The sequence below is a fragment of the Chamaea fasciata genome, unplaced genomic scaffold (assembly GCF_029207755.1).
Source record: "Chamaea fasciata isolate MVZ Bird 193981 ecotype frontalis unplaced genomic scaffold, bChaFas1.0.hap1 SCAF_16, whole genome shotgun sequence".
Lineage (NCBI taxonomy): Eukaryota > Metazoa > Chordata > Aves > Passeriformes > Sylviidae > Chamaea > Chamaea fasciata.
In genome coordinates this window covers 7,470,667-7,495,545 of record NW_027094101.1, presented here as the reverse complement: position 1 = coordinate 7,495,545, position 24,879 = coordinate 7,470,667, and the positions used below count along the sequence as shown (strand labels likewise).

Below are 24,879 nucleotides of genomic sequence, written 5' to 3'. Positions count from 1 at the left end.
CACCTGATCCTGTAAGCACCTGACTAGACCATAAATTTTAAGAAATTACTGTCTTCAACAGGAAAAAATACTCCAGTTAATGTTTCCTGCTCTATCTTACACTTTTGCTGGTATCGAGAGTGCATATATCTAGTGCATATTCTCCTGGCAGTTTTGAGTTCCTTTCTTTCTTTCTTATAGAAAAATACCAAGATATTTATCTACAGATTTCCAGCTCCCACCAGCACAGCTAAAAAAAATCACAAGCTATAAAAAGAGTTTCTAGCAAATCCTTAATTTGATTTGAAGCACTTACTTTTGATGTAAGTACTTCCATCATTTAATCTTGATTTATATTTGTGATGTCTGCTGTAGTGTGGCACTTATTAATTAAACTGATTAAGGATCTTCAGCTGTACCATAGGCCCTCCACTCTTCTACCCACTTTGTTCCTAACTGCCATTACCCTCTAGGAAATGTCCTCTTTGTTGGTTATTACTGTTTAATTATACTGTATAGTTATGTCATCACATCTGTGAATTACAACCTCCCATAACAACACAGCTGTGGAATATGATACTCCTGCCCAGCAGTAAAATCCTGGTTACAGCAGAGAATCCACACACACACCACGCTGATGGAGGAAGTGATATAAAGCTCTTCAAAAGCCCTTGATTTTGAGTAGGGCTGTTGAGACAGGAGGTAAGTACAGCCTTCAAGAGAGGTCTCAAACTCCCCCTCTTTCCTCCCTTCCCACCCCTCCTGACAAGATCCTCCCTATGTTTCAGGAATTGCTTCTAAACTCAGAAAAGCGAAGTTCTATACAGAAATAGTAAAGTGAGAAGGAACCTCAGAAAACAGAATTTATGAGCTCACCATCTATTTTTTAACTAGCAGCATGAACTACAACTGAAAGAGATTTTTTCCTGGAACCCTCTGCTTCCATTCATGATCTCATGATGCACAAGCATTTCCTTTGCTTGTAATGTAACAGCAGCAGTGACTGCAGTGGCCCAAAGAAAACAGCACTTTGCACATTTCTGCCATCCTTTACAGGTGTGGGGGGAAAAAGGGAGGACAACCACTCAAAACAACTGGTTTTTAGAGTATTACCAGCAAGAGCTCCCCACATCACAAGGACCTCCATCTAAAACACTGGATGGAATGATGACTAGTTCCTGAAATTTAACATAAACTGTACATTCTGCTGGTACACGGAAAAGGTGTGGCTGCATCAAACACGGCAGGAGCGTTACCATAATATGCAGAAAACATTGTGTAAAGTCTCTGCACTACAACCTGTCCTCACTTTGTCCTCCTCCTGACAACATTAGCTGGCAGTAAGCACACAGGCTTCTCTACAGGAAAGAAATGGCACTTTATGTTTACTGGGGAGAGATTTTGTGTGTGTGTGTGTGTGTGTGGAGAGGGTGACTGGGAGAGAATTGTCTGATTTTTCAAGAGCTGAGATAATTGAGATAACAGCAGTTTCAAGCCTCAATCAAGACTGTGTACACCAAGCTTCAACAAGATTTTCTTTTTCCTGGTCTGGGTTACAAACCCTTGACTGGCCAGCAAGGAGTTGTTTACCTGATAGAAGCAAGGGGGCAAATTCCTTTAGATTGATGCAAAACATTTTCCTACTCTGGAAGTCAGAAAGGGAGGAGCACCAAGTTTATTTATGTAGCTCAAACAGCAGCCAAGCTGCGAGGTTGCCTTATTGTGTAGAGTTCATAAGTGTACATTAAACTCCTCCCTTTAAAGCAATGCAGATGGAAAGTTGCCATTCCCACTCCAGGAGTCGGGAGCAAAAGAAAGGGGAGACAAATAAGCAACGAGGTTGCTGTTTGACACAGTTTTCTGTCACAATGCTTATGATTAACCAAGTGAAAAAACAGAATGACAGGGAGGAGAGAGCTTGCACAGATACCAGAGCCAGGGGGAATGACAACAGAAGTGCCCAGGGCTTCGGGTGGTCTTGTTTTACAAAGCCAGATTAATTAACCAGACACTAAAGGACATCTCCTTTAGAAAATGAAACACGTTAGAAACCAAAACGCCTCAGAGAGTGAGCAGCTAGGGAGCTCTAACTAAATTACCAAGTACAAAATGAAGCAGCCTGCAGAGGAAATGAGTAATTAAAAAACCCTCCCCTGAGCGACGGGCTGGCGAGAGACGGGTAACTCCAGGACCCCGGTGCTGGAGGTAAACAGTACCAAAGCCAAAACGTGACAGATGAAAACAGATGTTTTATACAAACAACAACCCCCCGATCTCCTGCCTTTACAGCACACTCTGAGATGGCATTAGGCACAGTCAGCCTGGAACAACCCGAGGAGATGCACACAGGAATTACATCACCCACCACTATCACGCTGCTGCCCTGGGGTGAAGCACTGCAGTCGCTGGACAGTACTCAGCAACTATAAACAATGTTTTCACAGGAAGAAATAGATTAACAACAAACTCGTTCTTCTTTCCGCAAGAGAATTTAAGACAGCACAGACCCTGGTAGCACAGCAAACCCTCCTGCACCCCTCTCCCCTTCCTTAAGGAAGCAAAGACACCTTGGGCACCTGCTGTCCTGGTGAGCAGCATCACTCCCAGCCTGCCCTGACTCCTTTTCTTCCTGCTGCTCCACAGAAACACCAGGAACAACACCTAACTTGCCAACCCTTAAGTAAGCAATTCTGGCGAAGTGGTTTCCAACTTTTTTCCGCTAGATCTTTTCCAAGGCAGACAAGCCTTGGGTGTAGCAAGTTTTAGCCCACTGAGAGTCCTGCCTTCTTCTCTGTCTTTCTAAAACCCTTAGGAGCCACCAGCTGAACGCGAGTCTGTCTGCAGGCAAGAGTGGAGGATGATGACCATGGAGGACACCTGGAAGCGAGGGGCTCACACTTTTTCACACTTTTCCCCCAGACATGGTTCCCCCAGAGGGAGCAGCCCCAGTCCCAATGTACAGCATCTCCTTTCTCAGCCACGGACGGCAGCAAGGCAGGGAAGGTGAGGACATCCCATGATGATGCTGAGAACCTTATCAGGCAGCTGTCCCTCACCACCAACTCAGGCCCTCCACCTCCATCAGGTGAGTGCTCCTCACCCGCTGTGACCAACTTGAAATGAGGGGACCTTCACTGTCCCCTAAGGCTCTCTGTGAGCAGGGGAACCTCTCGCTGCTATCTCAAGCCCTCCATCTTCTTCAGAAGCAGACTCTCACCATCCTCTCACACCCCTGGTGGGCAGGGGGACCCTTGACCCGTTTCCTTCATCAGCTGTAGCCCTTCACCATCACCCCAGGCCCCTCTCCTGGCAGATACACACCCGCTGCACGGGACACGGGCAGCTCACCGTCTGCTCCGCGGGGCGAGGGACCCTTTACCGTCCCCTCCTGGAAGGAGCCCCCGCTCCGCCCAGCCCCACGTCCCCTCCCCGGGGCAGAGGGTCCCTGTCCGCCCCCGGGGGCCGTTCCTGCCCAGCGGAGCGGGCCCGGCCCCGCCGCCCCCGGCCCCCGGCACTCACTGCGGCGGGAGCTGCAGGGCCGGGCCGCCGCGGCGCTGGAAGGCGCCGTCCACGAAGACGCCGTTCTTGCCGAGGCAGCGCAGGTAGAAGTGCGGCTCCTGGAAGCTGAGCTGCAGGTGCCGCCGCGAGATGAAGCTGGAGTGCCCCATGTTGACGTCCACCGAGCCCTGCGAGGAGTTGCGGCCTATGGTGACGGCCGGCTGCCGCATGAGGAACTCGAACTCGCGGCCCTGCAGCCGCGCCAGCACCGGCCCGGTGCAGGCGGCGGGCGGCGCGGCCGGGGGCGGCGGCCCGGGAGGGGGCGCGGCGGCGGGGCTGCAGGGCGCCGAGCGCAGCGCCAGCAGAGCCCGCGCCCCGCTACTGTCCTCCCCGACTTCGGCCATGTTCCCCGGCAGCGAGCGAGCCAGCGTGCCGGCCTCCGGGGCGGGGCCGGCGGGGCGGGGATGGCGGGGACGCGGGGCGGGGCGGGAGCCGCGCCGGCCGCCGCCTCCCCCGGCAGCTCCGCCGGGTGCGGCCGCCCCGCCGCGGTCCGGGCCGCGGGGCGGGGGCAGCAACGGCGGCCGCGCGGCGCCGCCTGCGGGCCAGGGCGGGCAGCGCAGCGCAGCGCAGCGCGGGCGGCGCGGGCAGGTGTGAGGGAGCGGCCGCCGCCTCAGCGGTTAAACCGCTCCGTGCCGGGCCCCGGGGCCGCAGCGCCCCGCAAACGCCCCCCGAGCCGCGGGGATGCCACCGCCGCACGGCAGTCGGCTCCGGGCGTTCTGCGGGCACGGGCAGGGCCGTGCCACGGCACGGTTCTTGTCACTGACATGGGCTCGCTTCAGCGGCCTTTTGCTGCCTCTCCATGGGAATCATAGAATGGGTTTGGGTTGGCAGGGACTTCAAGGATCACCCAGTTCCTGCCCCTGCTATGGGCAGAGACACCTTACACTATCCCAGGTTGCTACAAACCCTGTCCAACCTGGCCTTGGACACTTCCAGGGATGGGGCAGCCACAGCTTCTCTGGGCGACATGTGCCAGGGTCTCCTCAACCTCACAGGGAACAATTTCTTCCCAATATTTCACATAAATTCCCACTCGTTCAATTTGTACCCATTACTCCTTGTCCTATCACTGCAGTTCCTAACAAAGAGTGTCTCTCCAAATCGCCTCATGAACAGCTCCCTGTGCTGGAGAGACGCCCCAAGCCCAAACCAACCCGCTCCAGGCTTTCTGTGGGGCAGGGGCACTCACATCCTCTGGCTGGGATCTGCTCTCCGACATGAGCTGGCTTCACTGGCCTTTTGCTGCCTCTCTATGGAATTGTAGAATTTTGTCTTGGAAGAGACACTAAAACCCATCTGGCCCCACATCCCTGTGATGAGTAAGGACACCTTCCACTCGACCAGGTTGCTCCTAGCCCCATCCAACCTGGCCTTGAACACTTCCCTAATAACCCTGGACTGTTTGCCAAGGCTTGCTGAATGGGGAGATTCATCCCACATACACAAAGGTGTGAGGTTTAAAACACCTTAATGCACTTTTTATAGACTTTATATATATATAAAAAAATATATACACTCATGTATGAATGTATGTAATCATACAGTGTATTTATATAGCCTTATACTCATACAGTTTTTCATTATTCAGGGACTGTGTGGGTTGTTTAGCTTGCATTACAACATTTCTTCAAATTACTTTTTACATTTCTGTATGATTATGTATTATATTTCTATCTATATTTATATTAACAATAAAGGTCATGTTCTGGGCCACAACAGCATATATTTGGCTCATGTATGGTCTGTGCTATACATACATGTCCATATATTTATATATATCCAGATTAAACAGATAAAATGTTTCTGTATAGGTGAGCTGGTGATACTTTGCAGAATCCTGAATAATTAAGTAATCAGAAAATACAACGAATTTGAGAAACTTGGGAGAGGGAGCAGCTGTAGTTTTGTATTGCTTCAGCTTGTGTGGGGAACGTGTCAGCTCGTAGCAAGGCAGCTCAACAGCTTCAAGGAAACGGGGAAAAAAAAATCCCATAACTGGTCAAAAGTGCAGAGCAAATTTCAGCGATGAAAACTGTAATTAAACGAGCTGGAATCGGTCCAGGACCACAAGGTTAACATCCCTCTTCCTGGAACATCTTCCCTGAGATGTTTAATGACTGCGGAGCAGTCGGGACCTGCGTTAGACATCTCACCCGAGACACCATCTTCAGTGAGTGCTCTTTGCCTCTGCAGTTCAATACCAACCGAGAGGAAGAGAGAAAAGCAGCATCTAACAAAACACTAATCCCACTTCCTCTGCACCAGTGTCAGCTCTGCAGCGAGACTCAGCCGAGCTGGGCACAGCAAAAGGTTGCAGGAGAGGGTGGAAAGGCATCCACAGAGAGGGCGTGGGGAGGAGGGAGGTGATCTGAGCTATCTGAGCTGAGATCTGAGCTCCTCTCCTGCCCCAAACTGCTCAGCATCAGCAAACACTTGTGGCCAGCAGGCAAAATGCGGCCATCAGGTAGAGACAGAGCCACACACTTCCTGACAAGAGCTTGCTCAGGCTTTTACTTCATCCATCCCTGGATGAGTGTGCTGTTACCTAAGCTTAAAAATAGACCCAGGCTGGTAGGCAGGTGAGTGGCAGCAGGCAGGGTGAGACCTTGTTATCAGAGCAGCTTAACCTGCCAAAAAAAAAAAAAAAAAAAAAAAAAAAAAGAGAGAGAGAGAGAAAGAAAGAGAAAGCAGTGCCAGAGATTTTAGTTCATGTCTACAGCTTTTCTAAAATCCCAAATTTGACCAGGAGGACCCCGAAAGCACCAGGAATAGGGTGAGGCTGTTACCAGATGTTGTCAGTAACTGTTTCCAGGGCTGCCTGAGGAAACACGTTGCAGGCAGGCTGGGTCAGGGCAGGAGCCAACCCCCCATGGGCAGGAGCAGGGCCCTGGTTCCAAACACAGGAGTTGCAGGGAAGCCCCTGTGGCCTCTGATGTGGGGCCAAGAGACGTGTCACTGCAGGGCTGGGTCCTGTTACTGCTCCCACATTCGATACAGGCTACAGATTTCTGCAGCTCCAGTTGGGGAATAACCTGAGGGCTGACATGTGAGGCTGACTGTGAAGATCCTTGCCCTGCTCAAAGGCTCCCCAGCTGCTCAGGACAGAGCTGGTGCAGCATTGCTGCTCCAGGGCTGTGGAACTGGCGATGTCAATGGCCATGTCCACATGTGTGATGGTCATCTACAGCCACTGGGACACTCCAGCCACACCAATTATTGAGATCTTTTTCTAACAAGTCTTTTCCTTTCTACTTGGAAATTTCTTCTGAGTGGCATTTGCTGCTTAAGCCATCACCACTGCCGAGATAAATCCCAGCTCCATGCACAATGTGATCAAGTGGTGTACAGAAACAGGATTCCTCTGAGCTGTCTGGTAGGTTGTTCTTAGCACCGTGTCTCAGCAGCCCGTCTGCCTGCGGCATCCTTTCCCTAAGCTTGTAACAGAGGGCTCTGCTCGCAGCCTCCAACGCTCTGCTCAGCTCTAATCTGCCCTGCAACAGCATCAAACCAAGGGCCCTTCAGCCACGGCAACGCTTTGTGCTCCTCCACTCAGCTAATCCTGCTTAAAGTCAAGCCAGCTGCCCCAGTGTAAATTCCTGATGTAAACGCACTCAGGATTGTTTGAATTAAGTTTATCTCATCCTGCATGGCTGGACTTTATAGTTGTTCGTTTTCCTCGGCAGGGTTTTAGATGGATGTGTCAGCAGATGTGGCCAAACTTCTTAACTCCATGAGTTGCCTGCCAAAATATTCGGATGGCCAGGAGATGCCAGCCAGGTTTCAAGAGCTGTAGGGAGCTGAGCACAGTCCTTGTGCCACCTGAGATGTGGATGTGGGAATGACACCTTGGCCATCCCTGGCCATCCAAACTGTCCTGCTTCACTCAGGCACTCAGGCACTACCATGGTGTGGTACCAACATAAGCACATGCAGAAATAATCCCTCCTGGCCCTTTGTAGAGACACCTCGAGCCATTTTGAGATGCTGCCCTGCCTCACCCCTCTGTGCAACAGGACAACCTGAACTGGGAGGAGAAATCAAACATTCAAACAAAGCAGCTGTGAGAGCAGAAAATAGCTGGGATGGAGTCAGGGTTACTCAGAGAGTGGTGTGAAACCCAACTGTCCTTTGTCAAATATTTGTTTGGCTGTGTGTCATCGTTGACTGTCTCAATATAGCAAGAATCTGTTTCATGCTATCAGTTGTGGGCAAATGAATGTAATGGGTTGTTATGGTCACCCAGATACCACCGCGCTGGGCAAACACAAACCTTGCAAAAACAGTGATAAAAGAGCACGTTTCTGCTTTTATCTGGATGGCATCTGCTTAGAAACACTGAGTTTCTAGAAGTGAAATGCTGCATTTCTATAGCATTTCTGTGGCTGTTGCTCAGTGTTCTGATGCGTGAGACTCAATACATATTTATCAAGCCCAAATTCAGCAAGGAATCTGGCCAGCTTCAGCACTGCAGGAAATCTGTTCTACCCCCAGACCAAAGCATCACTGAAAAGCAGCTTCGACAGAAAGGAATGATGAGAGCTGCACACTGGGCGTGAGCCACTTGATGTATTTACCCAGCAGCCAGACAGCACATTGATGCTCACAATGAAAGGCAGCCTAATGTGGGCAGCCCTGACCTGGGAAGGAGGAGGAGAAGAGTGAAAGAAAGCAATTACTCTAAGGAAAAGAGAGTCTGCTGTCTGTGTGCCAGCCCAGTCCAGGATTTCTCCTGAGCACGGTGCCAATCTAATGGGGTTAGTGGTGATAAGGCTTCCACTGATGTGAGTGTGCATCATTAGCAAGCAAGCAGAGACTTTAGCACCTGCATCGCACAAACCCTTTGATGAAATACAAAAGAAGAGGGCGGTGTTCCCTCAAATTCCAGCGCATCTCTCTGCAGCACTTTTTCCTTTCCCTTTCCCTCAGCCATCAAGTAGGTTTTAAACGCTGTTGTGGTTTTTGTCCAAACTGATTTGAAGCAGTGTAAGTGATGAGCAGTGTGCCCTGGATCTGTGGAGCTACTTTCCCCAGAAGTCCTGCACTCGGGAGCAGCCTCACTTCTCTCTCCAGCTGGGTGTGTTTTAATTCTGCTTTGTGTCTCAGGGAAATCACCGTGATGTGACACAGGAACAAAAAAAGGTTTGCACTTATATGTGTCTGGTAGGATTTCCTTCTTCACTAAGCAGCTGCAAGAAGTTAAATAAAATTCATTGTTTTAAAATGTATTCAGGCACATCACAGTATCTGTCTGGCACACACACACACACACACACACACACACACACACACACACACACACTTGCATGGTGTCTAACTCAGCCTCCCATGGGATTTCTACCTGTTTTCTCAATTCTTTTGCAGCATCTGTGCTTTTAACTCGATCCATACGTCTCTCAGTGATGACCCTTGTACCTGATCTGGGACAACCATGTAAATGCCAAAACAGCATCCATGGCATGGCTCTCTGACTGGGAGGACACACTCAAGGCTCGCAGTGGCACTGAGGATGTGAGCTGGCATTGAGGGTTTGGGGAGGACAGCAGCACCCTAATCCCATCTGTGACTCCCATAAATACCTTCCCTCAGTCAGAGCAACTTTACAGATCTTTCACAGTGGCTCTGAGCCAGGTTTTAATCCAAATGAGCTGATAAGAAAGGGTTGGCCTGTGGAGGAGGTGATCCACTGATAGAAAAATTCTTTCTTCTTCAGAAGGTTGAAGAAAGCAACATGAGTGAGTCAGAAATGTGGTGGGAGCGCTCACAGTCCTGAAAGCTCACAAAGGATACAAACCCTGCATTTTCTCTCTTAATGCCAATAGGTTGCTAAGCTGAAGGGAGCAGGATCAGAGAGAGAAAAAAGGCAGGCAAACACTGGGACCTATAGCGAGGGGGCACTCCTTAAACCCTGCTCATCAGGGCTGCCTCCTGTGAGGTGCTGTGTGCCCTGTGCTGGGTGCTGAGCAGCAGCCCTGCTGCCTGCAGAGCTAGAGCTAAATGAGATGCTGTGTCTGTTAGCTCCCTCCCAAGGGCAGCACAGCCTGCAGAGACTGTGCTTTCTATAGTAATGAATTTTTTTCATTCTAAAATCAGCTGTGATCCTGTTTACTGTAAACTCCAGCATGCTCGAAATGTTCCTATCACAGTTTATTTAGGCTGCAGAGAGATTTCTTTTGAATCACACTTATCAAGAATATATTTTCACAGCGTGCTCTCTGAAATACAGTCAGGACCTAGGCACATCTGATGCCCAGGCTCTGCCATTCCCTAAGATATTATATGATCTGCTCATTCCCCATGCAGGAATGCTGTCACTTTTATAGAATCCAAGCCAGCACCTGTCTGATGCATGATACCTCACTTTGGAAGGCCTTGAACAAGATTGTTTGTTGTCAAGATACTTTTACAACAGCAATACCATTTCATGGGTTGTAGTTAAAATAATTCATACAATTTGCACTGCTCTGTGTGCTTTGAGCTTTAAACCTGCTTAGCTGACTTAACTTTCATTTTGGCTTGAAACTTGGACCCAGGTGAAATGCACAACACAAGCCAGATCTGAATTATTTGCTTTAGTTCTTTCTGAATGATCTCATTTTCTCACTATCCATAGATTTGAACAGAGGAAAAAAACCCACCACATACTTTTCAACAGCTGAAAACAACTGAAACAGTAAGTATAAAATCTGATACCAAACACAAAGTATTTCAGCCCAAAAGGAATATGACTTTGGACTTTTATGAGTCACTGCAGCATACAGTGCCTGTCACTGCTGAAAACAAGCTCCATGCATTGTCTGGAGGGTTGGAAGCAGCTGATCTTAAATACCTTGCTTTACAACCTGCCTGAGAAGCAAGAGGAGACAGAAAAGCTACAAAATTTGCCCTGTATTTTTATAAAACATTTAAACAAAAGGCACAGGATGTGCATGTTGACTGTCCCAAATCCTAAATCACAATCCACACCTAGGATGATGTATCTATTGTGAGGTGCAGCCAGTGGAACATGCTGCCAAAACCACAGTGGTCATGCCTGATCCCAGCATCCTTCCCTTATTTTCACAGGCATAAACCACACAGGGAAGGTCAGGGCAGTCTGGAATCAGTTCCAAAGCCAGCATGTTGTGTGTGTAAATGGCCTCTCTGCTGCGTCGCATCTATGCCATGATCCAGCAGCCTAGACTCTGCATTATCCCAGCCGTTGGAAATGGCTGCATGCAGGTGCTTCTTCAACAAATTCCCCCCACCAAATTAACAGCCTCCCTTTCTTTCTCTTTTAATCACCTATTAACCTGCTTGATACCATAAAATTTCCCTTCCAAGTACAAAAAAAACCCCAAAACAACCCACCAAGCCACGCCAGGAAAATATTTGGATCCAGCCTTTCTCACCCTGTTTAAGGCTCCCTGGCTGGAGCATCCCAGGGATTCATGTACACCATGAATACTCTTTTGGATGGATTAGAATTAAAGGAATAATGGTGTGGTGGTTGGTGTTCATGTGGCTCTATTTTTCTCAAGTAAGATACAGGGGACCAAGGGCAGTGGGGAGGAGCCCAGTGCCCAGACATGGACACAACCAAGGTGTCCAGGGATCCATGTGGGAACAGCCCTGGACTTCAGCCTCTGTGCAGCATCCTAGCAGAGGGAATTTGAGTTGCTGTGATCTATTCTTAGCTTTGGCTGTCGACATGGGTTATCCTTGAAGTAGGGACTAGCAAAGGCACTTGTAAACCATAATTGCTTTCAGTGGGACCTGAGCATCTTTTGGGATCACTGGAGCCTCTCAGCAGGGAGCAGATGCTGCAGGAGGGACTCTCCTAAAATATCCTGCTGTTCTGCAGACACCTCTAAAGCACTGAGCAAACCCAACTTCTGTTTATAGTTCCAGCACTAATGATGGTTCCCCGTAAAATCCTGGATTAAGCGTGAAACTCTACTTTTCCCATTCTGTGCTCCCGTTTCTGGTTGGTTGCATTCATTAGGTGTGGTAGTGCTTTAAGGACATTTGATGTAACTGCTGGGAAACCCTGGATTTACAACCATCAGGCATCACTTCTGGGGTCCACTGTCACCTTTAGAAAAACATCTGCTATAAACAGTTTTACTTACTCACATTACTAATAATACCATTCTGTACTAAAAGTGAAAGGATTTTAAAAATCCAATTTACTTGTCCTTCAGCTTGGCCAGTGAAAAGAATCAATGAGATGTGTCTCACTTCAGTTTGGAGCACTTTTTACTCACCAGTTCCTTCATGCTGATGAACTTGCTTTACAGGAAGGAGAGGTCATGTTTACCTGCTTAAAAACCCCACATGTGCACCTTGGAAACTGAAAAAAATTTAAAACCTCTCTCAAAAAAAGAGAGAGGAATAGCAAAGCATGAAAACATGTGTATTGATTTTCTTCTTATAAATACATGTTTTACAGAAATGAAACTGTTGCCGAATTTGACTGAAGGTCATTCTTCATCAACAAAATAATAATCATGTGAGAACATTATGGTTGAATCGAATTCAGTTGATGCTAACAGGAGATCACTATTATGGAGTAATCTTTGATGAGATTAAGGATGTTATTTTCCTTTTTCAAGGTAGGATTTAAAACCCCTACTATTAAAAGTAACTTACAGAAAGTTTGGGTTATGGGCAAAGTTTGCATTCACCAAACTAAAAGATAAAAAGAGGAACTTTGTAGCCTTCAGAAACGTTGACTCTAACACTGACACTAACCCCAAGGGCTCGTTATGCTGGGTTATGTGTTCGCTTTGGGCTGGAAAGGGAGAAACCAACAGAAAGTGATTTGAAACAGATTTATGGATTTTTGTACCTTTACTTTCTGTATAGCTCAGAGTGGAAACTGGGTGGATGCCAGTGTGTCTTAACTCCCTCCAGGTTCTCCAAGGCATCCTGGAGCCCTTCAGCCCCTTTAATTCCCCACTCACCCTGGGGCACGATCCCTGGCCATGGAGACACCCAACATTAGGACAGTACCACCATGGCTTCCCCTGAATCCTTTCTGCCCCATTCCCCCAGAAGTTGTTTTCCCTCGTCATTTCTTCCTGTCAGAGGTTTGCTCAGAAGCCTGCAGCAGGCACACTGGCTGCCAGCATCCATTCCCTCCGGGATGTGCCTGGTTGGAGCCTGGGCACAGGCACAGATGCCCATTTGTGCTGCCCATGGCACGGGGACCACCCCTGGCAGCACAGGCTCCCAGGCTCTGATGCCAGACCTTATTGCTAAATGCCCAGCATGATAATTGGGGATTTTATATTTCCCCCACCTTGCATCCTGCCTGTAATAAATTGGAGTGATACTGTCTCAGGCTTCCTCTGTGCTTCTCCTGGAGCTTCTAAAATTCAGCATTAGCAAAATGTGCCTCTGGAATAAGGCCTCATAAAATATTGTTGGGATTGCTAGGCAACCCGGAGGCACGCTGGGAGCTGAAAGGAGCCTTAAGTGGGCGTAGCGAGCCTGTGCTGGAGTCTCAGATGAAAAAGAGAGGGTATTCTTTGTGTCTCCATGCTGGCAACACTTTGCCTTTGATTTTCTTTTGGAAAGAGGTTGAGATACAACTCCTTCCAAATGCACAGAGGTACATATCTGTGTAATTGTTGCTGTGGCGGCCTCTAACCTCAGATTAATCAGCTGGATGAGAAATGCACCTATCCAGGGCTTTTCAATAGCAATAAAAGTGAAATGAAGTTTTTATGGCCATGAAAATACCCATATTCCAGCTGCTTGCATCTTCCAAGGGCTCATTTTGTGAGAAAGAGAGGCCATGCTCAATAAGAACTTGTTTTATGAGGCCACTGAGGCGTTACCTCAACCCCTGCACATGCTGCAGTGGTGCTTAATGCAAACTGACTCTGCAAGGAAGGGAAACAAATAAGCACACAATTTATTGGCAGGGTCCAGCACAAGTAATCGGCTATTTGCAGATACACACACAGGAATTAAAGGAAAATTGAACTGGGCTTGCAAGAACTTTGGGAGGAATTACTGTAGGTGTAAATAGCTGGGGGTTACCGCTGGTTTTGTTAGCTAAGAGGCTATAGGGGATTTCTGGTTTAGCCCTTCCTGCCTTTGCCTCGAGAGCAGGAGATGCCACTCTGAGAATCCACATCTCATTTCTCCAGGAACACCTTGGTTTCTCAAAGGCCCTTAACCTCCAGTCCTTCCTTGGGCAAGTCTCCGTTGCTTCCACCCCAAGACAAACCTCCAGCAGGCAGCACCATGCTGCATTTTCCTTAGAGGAAACCCTGGAAAAACATAATCCCACTTTGCCAGCAAACACCGCACCCAGGTGCTGGAGCTGTCCTTGTGTTTGGCTTTTGCTCCTTCCATCCAGCACTGCCAAAGGCAGATCCTGGTGGCAGGTCCTGCAGGAGGTGGATGTGCCTCTGCTGAGAACAGCTGTCTGTGCCAGAGGCCAGCCTTCCAGCCATGCTGAGTGTGCAGTTTGTTTCCCAGGGCTTGATTTAGCTCATCATTTTCTGTTAAAACAGCCAGTGGCCAAGCTGGCTAACACATCCATCTGCTCAGAGTCGGTCCAGCTCCTCCACAGGAAGGGCTGCTCCCACCAAATCATTTCCAGAGGTTACAAATGGCTCCCCCTCCATCCCCAGTGCTCTTGGGTGACTGAAATCCCTCATTCAGACACTCACAAATCCCACCCTGCTTTCCTCCCGTGCTGACAGAGGGCTTTGTCTGCTCCATTACTGGTACAACACATTTCATCAGCACAAATGGAGGCACTGAAAATTAGTGGTGAGAGCAGGAGATGATGATTTTTGCTCATCCTTTGTCAAAGAAAACATTCCTCAAGCACCCAACACACCTAGAAATTCCCATACAACACAGAAAGGGACTGTTATAAGGTAGATATGCATTTCCCAAGACCATTAATAAATCTTCCCCTCAGGCTGTTGTTGGCGTCATGGACATATTTAAAAGATGTATAGATGTGTGACTTAGGGATGTGGTTCAGTGGTGAGCCTGGCAGTCCTGGAGAAATGATTGAACTCGATGATCCTAAAGGTCTTTTTCAACCCAAATAATTCTACAGTTTTATGACCCTTCCTGTTGGAAGCTACTCTTGAGCTTGATCTTGGAAAACAGAGAAGTGATGGGAACAGACCTCAGATTTCCACAGTATTACAAGGTTTCTTGCATAACTACAGGTGGTATAAACGTAACTACACCCTCCATTTCTCATGTCCTTTTCTAGCCAGATTTAGATCAGGAAAGAAGTCTGTGAGGTGTTTATTCATTCCTGGCAGTGAAATAGGTGATTTTTCTGCTCTGTTAACGTTGCAGGTCTTGTGATACGTATTTCAATACCAAATGGCCTGGCCCGAGCTCTTGGCACTGCCACACTCTGCCCCTCCAGCCTCAGGATGCTGGTGAGTCACAAGGAGCACAGTGGGAGTTCTCCTGAGATCTCCTTTTCCTTCCCCCGTCTCACAGCTCAGTTTTGGAGGCACATGAAATTGGGCCAAACCTGGCCTTTCTCTTAGTTTTCTCCACAAAGCTCCCTCTTCACAGTGAGCCACAGATGGGCTGGTCCTCAACATTATTCCAGCAGTTATTTTAATAAAAAAGGTGGCAGCGGGAAGTCTAAGAAGGATGGGAGCCAGGCACCTTAAGAAATGATAATTGCCGACTTGGAGCAGTGCTAAGAGTTAACAGAGAGATGTTTAATCCAATTCTCAGCTTCTATTTTGGGATCCTTTTAACTTTCAGAATCAAAAAAAAAAAAAAAAAGGAAGAGGGGAGGGGAAGCAAAAAAGAATCTCCATCACAGTGCAATTTCTTAAGCTTGTTCACAGCCCAAAGGTGAATTTTTGTTCATGTGAGGAGTTTGAAGAAAATCCATTCAGCTGTTTCAGAGGTTTCAGAGCATGAAAGCAACATCTGGTTCAAAAATCAAAAATAAAGAGAAATTCCCTTTGCTCATCAGAGTCAAAATGGGTTTTGGTTTCACACCTCTGATTTGGTGTATCTTCAGCTATCCCCTGGAGAAAGGTGGCCATTTCTGCATTGATTTGAAGAGGATGAAATTGTGTTGCAAACCCCACAAAAAATTATGGTCAGCCAGACAGGAGGGCAGGTGATACTCACATCCAGTCCAACCCAAAATGGGCCATGGCCCCTAAATTTCCAATTTAATTCACTGCACGAAGGTCTCCCACAGCCTGCTGCCCCCTTTGGGGTGTGTTTTTTGTTTTGTTTTGGGGTTTTTTTGTTTGTTTGTTTGTTGGTTTTTTTTTTGTTGTTGTTGTTGTTGTTTTTTTGGGGTTTTTTTTGGGGTCGTGGTGTGATTTTTGGAGCGTGGTTTGCTGTGCTCTGCGCTGCGCTATAGGTGGCACTGCAGGATGGAAATTGCAGCCTCTTTGCTCTGGAATAACAACCCTGGGATGTGGTGGCTCCTGAAGCTTGTCCCGGCGGAGGAAACCAGCTCAGATCGCTAATTTCTGCAGCTCTGCCTGCAAATTTCACTCCGTTTTTTACCTGGTTATTAATAATAACACAAACATAACCCCCAGAATAGAGAGCAAACATGACAAGGAAGCTCTCTGTAAATTAAAAAAACCACTCAAATACTCAAAATCCACTGGAAAATTTGGCCATCCTGTTGCAACACAGGAATATTTTGCATTTCAAAGGAGGCAGGCTGTTGATTTCTCTGTACATCACATCTATGATAAGACTCTGCCTGTACTGAAGCTGTGCTGCTGTAAATGAAAGCACAGACTCTCTCATCGCCCCATTGGTATTTATAAGGACACAAAAATCTACCCAAATCTAACCACGTGTAGCAAATTTTTCTGCTCCCTTTGTAGAGTTCCCTGGAGTTCTGGGACTAAAAGTAAGAAAAGAAGCAAAAATCCAGCTCAGGTCTGCAGCAGGAGACGCAATGCTGGCAGGAATAGGGATGCTACGGAAGAGATCAGGATGGGAAGTGAAGAATATCATAAGCAATTACAGCAAAATGCTTTTGGAAAATCCCTCCAGGTACCCAGGTGCATCTGTCGATGCTTAAACACCTTCAGAAATCTGGCCACCAGCCTGCTGCTCCAGATGTTAAAAAAACCTCCAGCAATCAGAGAAGAGTAAAAGGTGTAAGAAAGACAAATTCCTTTTGCTATTGGCGAAATGAAGGAAAAACGCGACTGTTTTAAGGATTTGTGTGGAGAAAACTGCAGAAAATAAATACCAGAAGTTGTTCTTGTCTTCCTTTGGAAAATGATGCTGGAGGAGGATTAGGTACCTGCAGAACTTTGTGGTTTCATTCCAGTGAACTATCCAAGAGCTCCCACCCACCTGTGCCGTCCCAGGACTGGATGGATGAACCACTGCAGCTCTCTCTGACAAGGAGCTGTGCAGCACTTCTCTCTTACAGGAGTTTAATGTGCTCTTACACGTCAAGAGGATTCAAATGACAAGAATGAAGGGCAGTAGGCAACCTCATGGTTTGAGATTCTGATGAAATGATGTCCTGGCACATCCATCAGACTGTTCTGCTGTCAAGAGAACACCCAGCTCTGGAAGATGAGTGTGTTTTTCTTTTACAATGTTGGGGGAAAAAAAAAGCAGGAAAAGAAGAAAAGCAGCTGTCCTCAAGTCTAACTGCTTCCCAAATGTAACTTTGAGATGAGACACAGCCAGATACATGAGATGAGGGCACAAGTGCACCCAGTTCTGTCTGTACGCACAGGGGTGGGGTGAAGCCTGCACTGTGCACAAGCAGACCTGGGACTCTGCAGAGCACAGCAGGAGAGACAAGACGAAAGACTGAAGGAAGATTCATTCCTTGCCAGCAGCATATGTAGGCTTTGTGTGCCAATCCCTGAGCATTCATCTCGGAGAAGCAGATGCGGATGTGAGTGAGAGGGAGCAAAGTGTAAATCTGAGCCTGCATGGAAGGAAGGACCACAGTGAAGATATTTGCTAAGCACAGGGCTGGGGGGATGCAGAGATGCAGATGCTGATGTTGCCCAGGCAACACTCACTTTTGCAAGGCGCCCCTTTGTCTCTCCTGATTTTTAAGTGTGGTTCTCACTCTAAAATGCAGATTCTCCAAGCTGTTAATAAGACTTATTATCTCCTAATGCTCTTCCCCTGTTTCTTTTCAGAGGCTGTTTGCAGCAGCACTGCTGGTGACTGAGTTACACAGGAAATTAGGAGCAGCTCCACAGCTGTGGCTGCACAGGGTGGGAGAGGAGATCTCTGGAGAGAGGCAAGCGAGAATTGGTGCTGAGGTGATGAGTGCAAGACACCCTGAGCTGCATTTCCCACCCCACTTAGCAAACTGTGGCTGTGGAGGCAGCAGGATTTAGGGGAAGGATGAGCCTTTCCCAGAAGCCTTGAGTTTATCCTCCATAAAGTCTTTCTTCCAACTTTCAGAGCCCCGATAAAGTTGCACGTGGTGTCGCTGCTATTGCTCTGTGCTGACTGCAAGGTTTCATGCCCAGAGAACAAGATTTAATGCTGCACTATCCCCAGCCTACATTTGTGTGCAGTGGCCAGCGTTTGCTCCCTCCAGAGTGCTTTCAAAACTCAGGGCAGACATCTCCCGGGCAGCACTGGGGACAGTCAGTGTTCTCCAACCAGGTCTCATTCCCCAGGACATTGTACCCTGTTTTGCACTAATTATGAGATCCTGATCCCACTATTATGGAACAAAATGGCCAATAGCACAACAAAAACTGGTGGAGTGGTAAGCTTGAAGTGAGGTGGAAATAATATCTGCTGTGTATGGGAGGCCTGGATTTGCTAATTGGACATGGCTAAGGTCAGTAAGGCGGAGTGAGGAGAGCAAGACATCGTGAGGGGGATGAAATTACTCTCCTGATGAAGGGGCAGGCAGGAGATCCGTGGGATAAATTGTATTTCTGCACCTTCCAACCAGAAAACAGGACTCAAACACAGTGAGAAAGGAACTACAGTGAGCAAGAAACCTCATCTCCAAGTGTGGAGGTGGCACAGGAAGAAGTGGGGCAGCTGGAGAGATGTATTTGCATTTGGAGTGGGGATGGATGAAAGCAGAGCAAAGGCAGGAGCTTTGCTGCTTTGTGAAAAGCCCCCAGATTTCTTCTTCAGCCCAGCCTGGGTGGCTGCCATGACCCCACAAGTGCAACAGCCCCTCCAGGCAATGTGATCTGCCCAGCGTGGGGGACAGAGCTGGCAGCAGACAACTTGTTTTCATTGTTACGTAGCATTTGGTGGCCCTATTTTTCTGCTTTCTCTTTGATGCAATGAGCCTGTGGGGAATAAAGCTCAGTGGGAGATTGCTTACGTGGTTTCTAACCCGTTAGTTTCTTTTATTGGCTGTTGCCTCAATAAAAAAGAAGAAGAAGAAGAAAATCAAGGAAAAAGTAGTTCAAGGTGCGAAAACTTCACGTGGCAGAAAAATATATAAAAAGTTATTGGCTCTGTCCCCCTTGGCTTCAGCCTCAATCTTATCACCATGCTGTGCATTTATCCTTCTATTATTACACGTATTGACAGGGAAATTCTAGCGAGTTATATGCAAAGAGCCAGCCTGCTCCTCTCCCCTCCACAATGAGAAACTGTCCTGGCTTGAGCTCACATCGTTGGCATCTGATTTCAGTCTAGCAGGGTGTTTCAATACCAGTAAACATCTTGTTTTCACGTGAAGAGCCGCTTCAGCTACATTCTTTCCTATCTTTTGTGAGCATCAAAGGCTCCGTGTAAAACTTTTTATTGATCACATAAATAGCAGCTCTGCTCCCCTACAGGCCCCGTCTCCACAAAGTGTTTTGATATCTGCAGAATGAAAGGTTCAATAGAAAACCGATTCCCTTGGCTTTCTGGGACTCTGAACACAGGCCTGCTGGTTTCTTCTCTCCTTGGCAGAGTGGGGTCTGCGGAGGAGAGTGAGGGAGCAGGGAGGGAAAGGTTTGCCTTGTTCTGGCCGTGTTTGAGGCAGTTTATACACAGGCACACTTTGTCTGCAACAAAGGCAGAAGTAAAGCCACTGTGCAAAGAGCTGGGAGCGATCATTAAAGATTTAATTGGTCTGAAAGCTTCCTGAAATACTAAGGAGAGACTTAAACCACACAACTTGGAGCAGGAAGCCTCCCAAGCTGGAAAGCACTGCTGCTTAGGGACGTGTAATGGGCAGTCACTTGCCCTGCTGCCATGCTAAGGAATTCCCCAGGGATGGGATGCCTTGGCCCTACCAGGGCATCCCAGGGCAGTGAGGAGCAGCTCCTACACATCCCTGGAGAAGCTAAATCATGTCTCACAAGGAGAGACTGAGACCTCTCCCTGCATTCCTGCAAGGCACTGCTGAAATACAGCAAAGGATTGCCTCGAAATCCAAAACCCAGACAGGATCCTTCCCATCCATGTCCTGGCTGTCAGACCCATTGCACCGTCACCTTTTGTGCAAATGAAATACAAAACCTCCTCAGCTGCAGCCACGCAGAGCTCACGGGGAAGAAGATTAATGGGAACTACCAGAGAGGCTCATCAGTCCTTGTTCAGGAATCAGAAATCCCAGTCGAAGGCTGCCGTGACTCATGGCTGTGAGCTGGCACAAATTCGACCTCGTTTGGATAACAAAGGGTACATCCTGTTCGGAGCCTTCGCAGAAAACTTTCGTGACTGTGTGTTTATCACTCCAGGCTGAAAGGGTGACGAGGAGTTTGCTGACCTTGCAGGTGGCAGAGTGTGACAGCCCCGGAGCCAGCCGGGCTGTGCCAGTGGCTTCTGATGGTAGAAGCAGTGAGTGCCTGAAGCCCTCTGTGGCTGGAGGGGTCCAGCCCAGCCCATCCTGGGGCTGAGCCACCGGCAGATGCCCTTGGCAGGTAGAAAGGCTCCATTCCTCTTAGATGCTGCACTCTTAATTAATTTGAATAGTAATTACTTGAGATCCACACGCCTTGAGGGAAGGGAGGGTTCGAGGTGTCCGTGCTCAGCTCTTAGGGCCAAAGAACAGATTCATCTCTGGCTCCTACCAGGTTCTCTGTGGTGACCCTCTGTTTAACTCTCCTTGTCCATGGAGAGGAAAATACAGAAGTATTTGCAGGCTGGAATTGGGTGGCCAAGCCAGAATCTAACACCCATTTCACCTCAAGTACCTAATCCTGAGTGCTCAGAAAACCACTGCTCAAAGCCTCACCTCCAAGAGGGGACAAAGGTGAGTTATGGGAGTTTTGGTTTGCTTTGCAATTAGGAATTTTGGGGATTTTCAATAGCTTTTCTTACAGGGAAAATCCACTAGCAAGCTCAAAGGTGAAGCTTGTTCCCACACTAATGTTTCCCCTTCTCTGCTTCTTATACAACTTTATTTGTAGGTTGGTGATAATGAGAATTCCACTGCTATTGATTCTTTTAAAAAACATATATAACTTTGAAACACTGTAGATATTACATGGACTTTGGAACAAGATAAGAAGAGGTAATCACATTCACAGTCTCTCTAGCCCTTTAATTAATCTGGACAGCAAACTCTAGCTGTATTCCTAAAGCAGACTGACTACCTCTCCTGAATATTCTCATTTTCTATGCAAATGTGGAGATACTGGAGGTATTCAGCACCCCACAGGGATCTAACTTCTGACACTTTATTTTCAGAAGAGAAAATTGTCATGGCCCTGCATGTTTGAGACTGACTGCTGCCCAGCTCTGTGGAGTGGGCTGAAAAACAGAGAAATACAGGCTTGACTTCTGCTAAAATAGTGAACGGTCTCCCTTTCTCAGAACAACCTTAAGATGGAGCAAAACTGTCAAGCTGTAAGAATGCACTGCAGAGGGAAAATAATAGAGATCAGAAGATGACAGGGTTATGGCCCAGCTTCCCAGAGACCTGATTGTGGAAGAACTGTCCCTGTGCATTTGTTCTGGGGTTTGCAAAAGACTCTGGGACCCCAACTGCTCCCATCATCTCCTGGGAATGGTTCATGGAGGGTGAGGTGCTGGAGCCCAGGCAGTGCCCTGAGCTCTGGTCTGGCAGCAGAGCCCACTGCTGCCTCACTCCTCACCCTTCCCTCCACTAAAATCAATGGATTAAATGAGCACAAATGAGACTGGAGCTGGCTCCTTGTGCTGGGGTGAGGCAGTGAGGAAGCTGGCCCCGATACATCCATCTGAAGCCTTGTATTGAATCGCAGCTGACAGCTCCAATAATGATAATAGATGTGGCAAAAGCTGCCTCCTATTTGGAGGAGGCCAGGTTCCTCCTCGCTGCTCTCAGGCAGGCTCACCACGCTGCCAGCTCTTGTCTCCCAGGCATTCTGAGGGGTCCAAAGGCAAACCCTGCTCCTCATTCTGCCAGAGCCCAAAAGGATGACAGACAAGGGCCTGGCTACCCCACAAAGTCAATCCAATTCCTCAATGGGGGCTTTGCAGGAATCCCTCCAGGCTTTAGAGCCTCACTAGCACCCCAGGATTCACCTTTAATTTAATCTCAAATTTCCCTGGCTTGGCCTAACATGAGAAATGGTACCAGTGGGATGCCATAAACACATCCCACAAAGCTCTTCTCCAAGCAGAGGCTGCTGCTGCAGATCCAGCCAGCTCCCAGCCCACAGAGCCAAGGACAAGCGCCAAGGACGCCGAGTGGATGTGGGGACACGGTGTGGACATGGCTATTTCTGAACACACAAAGCCAGGCTAAGCTAACCCAAAGCTCAGTGACACAAAGTCAAGCCACATCAACATGAAAGGCCTCAAGAAATAAATAAAAAATCATGCAAGAAACTTCAAGCATCTGGACTTCATTACGGCATTATCCATGCACACATGCTGAAAATCCCTTCGGACGCTTTGCCCCTGCAGCCAGCCATGCTGAGTTAGCCGTGCCCAAGCCCTGCAGTGGGGTTTAGCAAGGCTCAGGTTTTATCCCATATCCCAAGCCCTGCTGAGCTGGGGTTGTGTCACTAAACAAGCCGGGTCAGGTAGCCATGGAGTAGCTCAGGGATGTTTATAAAACAAAGGGAGATGAACCCTAAAGCAGAGGGCGTGCTATGTGTTTGGGGAGCTAAGTCAGCAGGGAATAAATTGGACTGCCTGCAGTGAGTGATGCTTCAGGGAGGAATAAAGCAAAGAAGCATCTGGGACAGGTGCCTGTCCCTGCACGGGGTCCCCACCATGTCCTGCTTCCCTGTATTTATGCTGAGACAGGGAGCTCACCAGATCAGCCTCAGGTTTTATGGTGTGTACACATTATTAGTGCTTCATGAGTAAATAATGTCATATTTCATTGTTTATTGCTGAAAATGCACAGGAAAAGGCTAATGCCTGAAAAGCACAGGAAAATAATTTATGTGGGAGGAAAGAATTTCCCATCATGTCATACCTCTGCCAGAATTTATCACAGTGCCCTTCAGTTTGGGTCTCTGTCCAACATTTTAAAGGTCTGCCTTTGTTAAAAACAGAGGCACGGGGAAGCTGAAGGTTATTGGGAAGAGTGGGAATTGCTGCTGGTGTTGGAGCAGGAGAGAGGAAAGCATAATGAGAAGGCTCCAAAAAGCCTTCCCCCACTTAACATGGAAAATAAGGAGCAGTGACCACCAAGAACCATTCTGGTGAAGGGGTGAAATGGCAGGAGGTTCAGCAGTGGCTCTTCTTGAAATGCATAAATTGGGATGGAGATGGACAAGGGCCACTGGCTGAACTGTTGGTAGTGATCAATATCTTAATTAATACCTGATTTCCACTCAGGCACTTAGCACCGGTAACTCAGGCCACAGATGTAAGGATTTCTTGGGTGCATAAGGATTGCAGGGTGTGGCCCTGAAACTTCAGAGCAAGGTTTTAAAGCTGCTTTCCCCTCCTGCTGCTTTTTTCCTTGAGAACCTGCCACGCTGCTGGGCAGGAGCATCAGCCTAAGGGAATAATTGTGTTTTAAAGCTACTATTTCAGTCCCTGCCATTTATATGTGTCTTGTCAGATTTGCACCTGAATCCATCTCCAAGGTGTCGGTACCAAGCAGCGTGGAACCACAGCCGGAGCGCTCTGGTGAGCACACGCCAGACTATTCTCCAAAATAAACTTTTCCCTCAATCAAAAGAACAGCTGGAACAGCCTGCTGTGGAAATAAGCACCCGAAAGATTTGGGGCTTTGGGGCAGGAGATGCCCCCACCAGCCAAGCCAAGCATTTCTGTGTACAGTCAAGGTGCGTCCTGCCAGGGATGCGGAGCTGGTGCACATAAGTCAGAAGCCAGAGGGGCACAAAATAGCATAAAAACACAGAAGGACCAAATAAAAGTCTCCTGCTCCAGAAAAAGCAGATGCCCAGTTCCTTGGGGCTGGTGGACATTTTTCTGGTGGGACTCATCCTCTCCCACACTTCTATTAGGGATTTCCAGGCTCAGGGAGGTGAGCATCACCACACCATCTAGTGACTGGTTAAACATGCAACCAGGCAAACTGGGTGGGCAAGTCAGGCTGAGAGAAAGGTTTTTACACACAGGTCTGGCATCAGAACTTGTGACGTCTCAGAGGACTTATCTGTGTGAGCCTCTGAGTTCAGATAAGCCAGTTCCAAGGACCTTTTGACCCCAGTCCATGCTACTGAGTACTTTAAACTCCTTTGACCCCTCAGAAACATTTCAAATCTGAAAAAAAGATGATGTAACTTTTTCATATTTTTTTTTAACAGGCTATCTTACCACAAGTACAAAATACCAAAGGACTTATCACAGAGTGATTCAAACAACAAGCCTGTATTTTGCTCACGTAAGATGATTTTAGGGACTGTATTTTTAAAATAACAACAACAGAAAAATCCCAAACAAACAAACAAACAAACAACCACCCAAAAACCCCAACCTGACTCTAGGCTGAAACTTTAGACCCTGAGAAACTTCTCTTCTGAAAACTAAGGAGAAAAGAACATATCATGATGCACTGACTTGTAATATGAAAACAATGCCAAGATAATCCTTTTCAAACTTTACAGGTTCCTGGGAGCAGATCAGGTAGCTGATGGAGGGAGTGGCAGTTTGGAAACGCACCTACTTAGGTGAAAAGCATTAACCCCCAATCGACTCTGTTATCTCTCTGTTATCACACAGAGCCCTTTCCATGAACCCCCAGGTGTGACATCCATGACATGGAACACTCTGGCACCTCTTGGTCAGGAGAGCTGCCACGTCTATCCCAGTCACCAAAGCGCAATTGCCCGAGGTTCACTGATGGAGGCAAGTGATCTGTGGTCTCAAAAACACACTGAGAAAGGATCCTGCTTTCATTTACGACAAATACTGGAGTCCCACGATCCTTACTAACCGTGTAACTCCAACCACGATGGAGCTGAGCCTAATGAGCTAATGGGAGCAGGTCACCCTGTGGGAGGCTGCAGCGGTGGC

The 24,879-nt window shown here is 47.9% G+C and overlaps 1 protein-coding gene across 5 annotated transcripts in view; it reads right to left on the bottom strand.

Moving 5' to 3' along the window:
- The window catches only part of FOXK1 (forkhead box K1), a 54,931-nt gene extending 51,050 nt beyond the window's left edge, over nucleotides 1-3,881 (bottom strand). For all 5 annotated transcript variants that reach the window (XR_010723206.1, XR_010723207.1, XR_010723209.1 and 2 more), the window contains exon 1: nucleotides 3,499-3,881. Coding sequence is in view for 1 of the 5 variants with exons in the window: in XM_066197775.1 (XP_066053872.1) it covers nucleotides 3,499-3,881 (383 nt within the window). In the remaining 4 variants the exon portion in view is untranslated. The remainder of the gene's footprint in view (nucleotides 1-3,498) is intronic.
- Between the last annotated feature and the right edge of the window lie 20,998 nt (nucleotides 3,882-24,879).